At 54.4% G+C, this 10,000-nt stretch overlaps 1 protein-coding gene across 1 annotated transcript in view; it reads right to left on the minus strand.

Annotated features, from left to right (window-relative positions):
- The window catches only part of LOC133357019 (octopamine receptor-like), a 13,690-nt gene that overhangs the window by 3,153 nt on the left and 537 nt on the right, over positions 1-10,000 (minus strand). Inside the window, exon 2 of the mRNA XM_061574760.1 lies at positions 3-2,289. Coding sequence (XP_061430744.1) covers positions 3-1,747 — 1,745 coding nt within the window. The 5' untranslated portion in view covers positions 1,748-2,289. The remainder of the gene's footprint in view (positions 1-2; positions 2,290-10,000) is intronic.

The following is a 10,000-nucleotide window of genomic DNA, read 5'->3' on the forward strand; positions in this document are numbered from 1 at the left end:
GCTGGTGGTAGTGCTCGTGGTTATCATGATGATTGAGGACCTCCTGCGTCTGTTGCTGGTGGTGCTGATGGTTATCATGATGATTGAGGACCTGCATCTGCCGCGTCTGCTGGTGGTGGTGCTCGTGGTTATCATGATTATTGAGGACCTCCTGCGTCTGTTGCTGGTGGTGCTGATGGTTATCATGATGATTGATGACCTCCTGCGTCTGCTGCTGGTGGTGCTGATGGTTATCATGATGATTGAGGACCTCCTGTTCCTGCGTCTGCTGCTGGTGGTGCTGATGGCTATGATGATTGAGAACCTCCTGCATCAGCTGCTGGTGGTGCTGATGGTTATGATGATTGAGGACCTGCATCTGCCGGGTCTGCTGCTGGTGGTGCTGATGGTTATCATGATGATTGAGGACCTCCTGCGTTTGCTGCTGGTGGTGCTGGTGGTGCTGATGGTTATCATGATGATTCAGGACCTCCTGCATGAGCTGCTGGTGGTGCTGATGGTTATCATGATGATTGAGGACCTCCTGCGTCTGCTGCTGGTGGTGCTGATGGTTATCATGATGATTGAGGGCCTCCTGCGTCTGCTGCTGGTGGTGCTGATGGTTATCATGATGATTGAGGGCATCCTGCGTCTGCTGCTGGTGGTGCTGATGGTTATCATGATGATTGAGGGCCTCTTGCGTCTGCTGCTGGTGGTGCTGATGGTTATCATGATGATTGAGCACCTCCTGCGTCTGCTGCTGCTCCTGCTGCTGCTGCCGCATGCCCTCCGAGCGCACGGGCGGCCGCGACGTCATCACGTCCAGCAACCTGGCCGACGCGAGCCTCTTGCCGAGGGAGCTGCCGATCCACGCCACCTTCTTGCCTTTGCCGCGCGGCCCATCGTGCCGCTGCCGCCGCCGCTGCTGCCACTGCTGCTGCTGCTGCTGCCTTGGCGTGTGGTGGTCCTGCGGGTGGTGCGGGTGGTGTTGGTGGTGCTGCAAGAGTATGCGCGAGCGCGCCGCGTGGTAGATCTTCCCGTAGAGGAGGATGAGTACCAGCGTGGGCAGGTAGAAGGCGCCGCACACCGAGTAGACCGTGTAGAGGATCTTGTCGGTGTTCACGACGCACTCGAACACCTCCTCGGCCTTCGCCTGGCGCCAGAAGAACGGCGGCAGCGAGATGGAGACCGAGATGACCCACACGACGGCGATCATGGCGCCGGCTCGCCGCCACGTGCGCCGGGCCGCGTAGTTCACCGCGTCGGTGATGGCCCAGTAGCGGTCGAGCGCGATGACGCACAGGTGCAGGATGGAGGCCGTGCAGAAGGTGATGTCCGACGAGAGCCACACGTCGCACAGCACCGGCCCCAGGGTCCAGCGTCCGCTCACCGTGTACACGATGCACAGGGGCATGACGAGCACGGAGACCAGGAGGTCGGTGAAGGCGAGCGAGCCGATGAGGTAGTTGGCGGGCGAGTGAAGCTTGCGGCTCAGCCAGATGGTGGCGATGACGAAAGCGTTCGCGAGCGCCGTCGCCAGGGTGACGAGGGCGAGCACGATGGACAGCGACACCTGCGTGGCCAGCGAGCCCGAGGGGTGCTGCTCCTGCTCCTGATGCTCGACCTCCTGCCGCACCGATGGAGTGTAGCCACCACCACCACCTCCACCACCTCCACCTACTCCACCTACTCCACCTCCACCGTCTCCTCCGACACCGCCGATGCCAACGGCAGCGCTGCAGTCGACGTCCGAGCAGTTGTAGAACATCGTGGGGGTGTGGGGTGTGTGTGTGTGTGTGCGCGCACTTGCCCCGACAGCCCCTTGCAGGCTATACGGGGGATCTTTGTCTTGTGTGTTGTGGGCGTCACAGCACTTGCCCCGACAGCTCCTTGCAGGCTATACGGGGGATCTTTGCCTTGTGTGGGCAGTTGCAGGGAAATCGCCCTCCGGCAGACGGCGAGGGGGGTGGAGCAGCGTCGCTCACAACAACGAGCCGGGAGCCCGCGGGCGGATAAAACGCGGCGAGTTGGCACGGTGGAGGGGCTGGCGTGCGGGGTGGGGTGGGTGAGGGATGGCACTCCACAGGTGTTGGTGCATCAGCCGCTCGTCTCGGCCACTCAACCCATGGCACCTGCGGGGTCTGTTTCGCGTTACCCTCCTCCTCCTGCCTCGCGGCCTTGAGGGTGCACCTAGACTGGCACCGCTAGCGACGCGGGCGGTGCGCGCTCTTCGAGTGCGCGGGGTTCAACTCGGAGCGGTGGCGACGAGTCGAATCATCGCCGTGGGTGTCCGCGTGTGACGTCACCGTCCTGCGAGCAGCAACAACAACAACAGCAACAACAACAGCAACAACAACAGCACGCGTCATTGTCGTTAGCATCATCGTCATCGTCGTCATCGCGGGAATGTGTCGCGTCACGAATCATCATTCTGTCGTCATCATCGTCGTCATCATCGTCACTGGAATGTGTCGCGTCACGAATAATCTTTCTGTCGTCATCATCGTCGTCATCATCGTCACGGGAATGTGTCGCGTCACGAATCATCATTCTGTCGTCATCATCGTCGTCATCATCGTCACGGGAATGTGTCGCGTCACGAATCATCGTTCTGTCGTCATCATCGTCGTCATCATCGTCACGGGAATGTGTCGCGTAACGAATCATCTCTCTGTCGTCATCATCGTCGTCATCATCGTCACGGGAATGTGCCGCGTCACGAATCATCTCTCTGTCGTCATCATCGTCGTCATCATCGTCACGGGAATGTGTCGCGTCACGAATCATCGTTCTGTCGTCATCATCGTCACAGGAATGTGTCGCGTCACGAATCATCGTTCTGTCGTCATCATCGTCGTCATCATTGTCACGGGAATGTGTCGCGTCACGAATCATCTTTCTGTCGTCATCATCGTCGTCATAATTGTCACGGGAATGTGTCGCGTCACGAATCATCTCTCTGTCGTCATCATCGTCGTCATCATCGTCACAGGAATGTGTTGCGTCACGAATCATCTCTCTGTTATCATCATCGTCGTCATCATCGTCACGGGAATATGTCGCGTCACGAATCATCTTTCTGTCGTCATCATCGTCGTCATCATCGTCACGGGAATGTGTCGCGTCACGAATCATCTTTCTGTCGTCATCATCGTCGTCATCATCGTCACGGGAATGTGTCGCGTCATGAATCATCTTTCTGTCGTCATCATCATGAACATCGTTACCATCGTCATCATCATCATCAATCAACCATGATCCATCCACTGCTGGATAAAAATCAATGTAATGATGTCTCTAATGTGCGTGTTCATCTCTATCCGTCTCTCAGTGTAAATTCCCAGCTTGCGTCTCTCCATGCCTTCATCATCATCATCATCACCATCACCCACACCACCACGGTGATATATCTACCGTTAGATGAAGATCAATGTGATATATGGCGCCACGGTGGCTAGGAGATGTTAACTACCTCGCCTGGTATACAGGAGGTCGTGGGTTCGATCCCGACCCTGACGCCTGCTGCTGTATATTTGGAGTTTGCGTGTCTCTCTCTCTCTCATCATCATCACGGTGGCTATGAGATGTTAACTACCTCGCCTGGTCTACAGGAGGTCGTGGGTGCGATCCTGACCCTGACGCCTGCTGCTGTATATTTGGAGTCTGCGTGTCTCTCTTTCTCCCCGTGGTCGCGTGGGATTTGTCTCCGGGTCCTCCGCTTTTATCCGGACCACATTTAGAATCGATATCGCGGCGTTTAGAATTGTTTGGCTGCCCCTATACATGTCCCCACGACGACGATGATGATGATGACGATGATGATGACGATGACGACGACGATGACGACGATGATGACGATGATGACGACGATGATGATGACGACGATGACGATGATGATGATGACGATGATGATGACGACGATGATGATGACGACGATGGTGATGAAGATGATGATGACAATGACGATGATGATGACGATGATGATGACGATGATGATGACGATGATGACGATGATGATGATGACGACGATGATGACGATGATGACGATGATGATGATGATGACGATGATGATGATGATGACGATAATGATGATGACGACGATGATGACGATGATGACGATGATGATGACGATGATGACGATGATGATGATGACGATGATGACGATGATGATGACGATGATGACGATGATGATGATGACGATGATGATGATGATGATGACGATAATGATGATGATGAGGACAATGATGATGATGACGATGATGATGATGACGATAATGATGATGATGAGGACAATGATGATGATGATGACGACGATGATGATGACGATGATGAGGATGACGAGGATGATGACGATGATGATGACGATGATGAGGATGACGAGCCACTTCGTTTTTTTCTGATCGCCAAGACGTCGCTCCGTAGCTCGGCGGTCCCTTACTATCACCAGCTAAGATAAAATATAGTTGACATCGTTTCTTGTTTCATTCTACGTCTCAATGCAATCCCCACAATGTTTTGGCTTGAATGCCAAAGGTGCGGTGTTTGCTACGCAGTGATATCAAGATATATTTACATTTCATGCAGAACATGAAACTGGCTTAGCCGTAATCTCATGATCACGAGACGAGCCCCACACAATCAAATCCGCACAGAACTCGGCCACACGCAGATACACAAAGGGCCGAACGTGTAGCCTCAGCGTGTGTACACACACAGTGTCTACACAGACAAAGATCCCCCGTGTAGCCTCACCAGACTGCTGGGGCAAGTGGAGCAGTGGTGAGTGTGTACACACACACACACACAGTGTCTACACAGACAAAGATCCCCCGTGTAGCCTCACCAGACTGCTGGGGCAAGTGGAGCAGTGGTGAGTGTGTACACACACACACACACAGTGTCTACACAGACAAAGATCCCCCGTGTAGCCTCACCAGACTGCTGGGGCAAGTGGAGCAGTGGTGAGTGTGTACACACACACACACACAGTGTCTACACAGACAAAGATTCCCCGTGTAGCCTCACCAGACTGCTGGGGCAAGTGGAGCAGTGGTGAGTGTGTACACACACACACAGTGTCTACACAGACAAAGATCCCCCGTGTAGCCTCACCAGACTGCTGGGGCAAGTGGAGCAGTGGTGAGTGTGTACACACACACACAGTGTCTACACAGACAAAGATCCCCCGTATAGCCTCACCAGACTGCTGGGGCAAGTGGAGCAGTGGTTAGTGTGTATACACACACACAGTGTCTACACAGGCAAAGATCCCCCGTGTAGCCTGGACAGACTGTTGGGGCAAGTGCTGTTAGCGAGCACCTATGAAGGCCGGCACGGCACACGAGGGGGTGGGTGGCCAGCACCACGCCCGGCCGCCTTTGTCTCCCCCAGTGGCGATGTTTTTACGCACGGCACCGGGTACTCATTTGAGGCTGAGTCGACCTAGGGGAGGCCCATGACCGGTTCAGATAATCGTCACTGGTGTTGGCCGTGAGCGGGAATCGAACTCGGATGGCCGGGTGCGTAGCGCAGCGTAGCGCTAACCGCTACACCACCGCTCCCTAGGGCACACCTATGAACACACAGACACACACACCTATGAACACACACACACGCACACACACCTATGAACACACACACACACCTATGAACACACACACACACCTATGAACACACACACACACCTATGAACACACACACACACCTATGAACACACACACACACACCTATGAACACACACACACCTATGAACACACACACACACACACCTATGAACACACACACACACCTATGAACACACACACACCTATGAACACACACGCACACCTATGAACACATACACACGCACACCTATGAACACACCCACACAAACACCTATGAACACACACGCACACCTATGAACACACACACACACCTATGAACACACACACACACACCTATGAACACACCTATGAACACATACACACCTATGAACACACACGCACACGCACACCTATGAACACACACACACACACCTATGAACACACACACGCACACCTATGAACACACACACACACCTATGAACACACACACACACGCACACCTATGAACACACACACACACACCTATGAACACACACACCTATGAACACACACGCACACCTATGAACACACACACACACGCACACCTATGAACACACACACACGCACACACGCACGCCTATGAACACACACACACACGCACACCTATGAACACACACACACACACACGCACACCTATGAACACACACACACGCACACACACACGCACACCTATGAACACACACACACACACACGCACACCTATGAACACACACACACACACACGCACACCTATGAACACACACACACGCACACACACACGCCTATGAACACACACACACGCACACACGCACGCCTATGAACACACACACACACGCACACCTATGAACACACACACACACACACACGCACACCTATGAACACACACACACGCACACACGCACACCTATGAACACACACACACGCACACACGCACGCCTATGAACACACACACACACGCACACCTATGAACACACACACACACACACACACGCACACCTATGAACACACACACACACGCACACCTATGAACACACACACACGCACACGCACACCTATGAACACACACACACACGCACACACACACGCACGCCTACCGAATTATAAGACGCAGTACCAACTGGTGCGTTTTATCATCCGGAAAATGCGTGAACATTCTCCCTCTCGCTCTACAATTTGAACTGTAGCGGCAAATAGTTGAAAAATACAAACTCCCTGTTGAGTTGTTACTAATGTGTGTGTCTATGTGCGTGTGTCTTTGTGGGGAGCGGTGGTGTAGCGGTTAGCGCGCTGCGCTATGAACCTAGCGACCCGGGTTCGATTCCCGCTCACAGCTAACACCAGTGCCGATTATCTGAACCGGTCCTGGGCCTCCCCTAGGTCGACTCAGCCTCAAATGAGTACCTGGTGCGGTGTGTAAACATCGCCGCTGAAGAGACAAAGGCGGTCGGGCGTGGTGCTGGCCACCCACCCCCTCGTTCGTGTACCGTTCCGGCCTTCATAGGTGCTCGCTAACAGCACTTGCCCCTACAGTCTGTTTAGTCTATATGGGGTATCTTTGTTTGTGTCTTTGTGGTCATCTCAGTCAGTCGACCCGTGGCACCTGCTGGGTCTGCCCCGTGACCTCCTGCCAGCGGGCGGTCGACACTTCACGTGGTAGCCTCAAGGTGCACATGGCCTGGCACAAGCGTCGTGGTGACGTCACCGCCACTTGCGAATGGCGGTTGTTGTTGTGTCTTTGTCTTTGTCTGTGTGCGTGTGTACGGGCGTGGTTCTGGCCACCCACCCCCTCGTGTGCCGTTCCTACCAGCACTTGCCCCAACAGTCTGCTAAGGCTACATGGGGGATATTTGTCTTTGTCTTGTGCGTGGGGAGCGGTGGCGCTTCGGTTAGCGCTACGAATCCCGGCGACCTGAGTTCGATTCCCGCTCACGGCCAACACCCGGTGACGATTATCTGAACCGGTCCTGGGCCTCCCCTAGGTCGACTCAGCCTCAAAAGAGTACTAGGGTTCTGTGCGTAAAAACATCGCCACTCTGGGGAGACAAAGGCGGCCGGGCGTGGTGCTGGCCACCCATCCCCTCGTGTGCCACACATAGATGCTCGCTAACAGCACTTGCCCCTGCAGCCTGCTCACGGTATGAGAAGAGGTTGAACCGTTTCTGGCAATGAAACAGTTAGAGGCGCGTGAAGATGTCAACGCACCAAACTGAAACCTTTTGCAAGGGAGTCCCGTCGGCATTAAGCACACACACACAGACTAGTGGCGAACATGCAAACACAAACCCAACACGCTCTGATTAGGATGTGCTGCGTCGTCTTTGTTTCTTTTTTACGATCAGTGGAAACAAGAAGATGCTCGGTGTAGTCGGCACTTTGCTTCGTTCATCATTTCGTATTTTTTTACTTTGCTTTATGTAAACCCCCACCTCTCGCTCACTCTCTCGGTCACTCTCTCGGTCACTCTCTCTCGCTCACTCTCTCGGTCACTCTCTCGCTCACTCTCTCGGTCACTCATTCGCTCACTCTCTCGCTCACTCTCTCGCTCACTCACTCGGTCACTCTCTCGGTCACTCTCTCGGTCACTCTCTCGCTCACTCTCTCAGTCACTCTCTCGCTCACTCTCTCGCTCACTCTCTCGCTCACTCTCTCGCTCACTCTCTCGCTCACTCTCTCGCTCACTCTCTCGGTCACTCTCTCGCTCACTCTCTCGCTCACTCTCTCGGTCACTCTCTCGCTCACTCTCTCGCTCACTCTCTCTCGCTCACTCTCTCGGTCACTCTCTCGGTCACTCTCTCGCTCACTCTCTCGGTCACTCTCTCGCTCACTCTCTCTCGCTCACTCTCTCGGTCACTCTCTCGGTCACTCTCTCGCTCACTCTCTCGGTCACTCTCTCGCTCACTCTCTCGGTCACTCTCTCGCTCACTCTGTCGGTCACTCTCTCGGTCACTCTCTCGCTCACTCTCTCGCTCACTCTCTCGGTCACTCTCTCGCTCACTCTGTCGGTCACTCTCTCGGTCACTCTCTCGCTCATTCTCTCACTCACTCTCTCGGTCACTCATTCGCTCACTCTCTTGGTCACTCTCTCGCTCACTCTCTCGCTCACTCTCTCGGTCACTCTCTCGCTCACTCTCTCGGTCACTCTCTCGCTCACTCTCTCGGTCACTCTTTCGCTCACTCTCTCGGTCACTCTCTCGGTCACTCTCTCGCTCACTCTCTCGCTCACTCTCTCGGTCACTCTCTCGGTCACTCTCTCGCTCACTCTCTCGCTCACTCTCTCGCTCACTCTCTCGCTCACTCTCTCGCTCACTCTCTCGCTCACTCTCTCGCTCACTCTCTCGGTCACAATCCCGCTCACTCTCTCGGTCACTCTCTCGCTCACTCTCTCGCTCACTCTCTCGCTCACTCTCTCGCTCACTCTCTCGGTCACTCTCTCGCTCACTCTCTCGCTCACTCTCTCGGTCACTCTCTCGGTCACTCTCTCGCTCACTCTCTCGCTCACTCTCTCGCTCACTCTCTCGCTCACTCTCTCGCTAACTCTCTCGCTCACTCTCTCGCTCACTCTCTCGGTCACAATCCCGCTCACTCTCTCGGTCACTCTCTCGCTCACTCTCTCGCTCACTCTCTCGCTCACTCTCTCGCTCACTCTCTCGGTCACTCATTCGCTCACTCTCTCGGTCACTCTCTCGCTCACTCTCTCGCTCACTCTCTCGCTCACTCTGTCGGTCACTCTCTCGGTCACTCTCTCGCTCATTCTCTCGCTCACTCTCTCGCTCACCCTCTCGCTCTCTCTCGTTCTGCACGCAGCCCTTCTCGCAGTCCGACGGCCTCCGATGGGTAGCTCATATCAGCATGCAGAGCTCCCGTCGTCTTTGTGCTGTTTCGCCTTTTTCCGTCCTCTGGTCTAACGCCGTTTGAGGGCCATTTGGATATTTTTTTATATAACATCATTCGCGGCCCATACAAAAGTAGCAACTTAAAAATTAGCCCCGTTATATTTGGTCGATCATTTCATTAACTCGCCCCTAATGCGACGGCTGGAACTGCTTCTCTTTGGCGAGGCGTGTGATGATGTTAGCTGGGTATTGATGATGACGATATTGCTGCTACTCGCAAATGCTTTTCCAGGTTTGCTCCTAGATTTGTTGAATTTCGAGTCCCGCCTGCAGTTGCCTTGGCAGGGCCAGAGACACAAATGATTTCGCGGGCGGGACGTTCCCCACTCCTGCTCTAAAGAAAGCCGTTTCTGGTGTGGACCAATCCGTTCAAACAAAAACCCAATGCATCACACGCTACCAGAGCACGGCGTTTGTCTGCATGTTCGCCCACAAGTACTGTGCGTGGATTCCTTGCAAAAGGTGGCAGTCTGGTGGTGAGTTCGCATCTTAGCGCACCTCCCGTGAAATTGCCAGGAAGGTTGGAAC

This window comes from Lethenteron reissneri, chromosome 56 (genome assembly GCF_015708825.2).
Source record: "Lethenteron reissneri isolate LAM-NWPU_2019-01 chromosome 56, ASM1570882v1, whole genome shotgun sequence".
NCBI classification, from domain to species: domain Eukaryota; kingdom Metazoa; phylum Chordata; class Hyperoartia; order Petromyzontiformes; family Petromyzontidae; genus Lethenteron; species Lethenteron reissneri.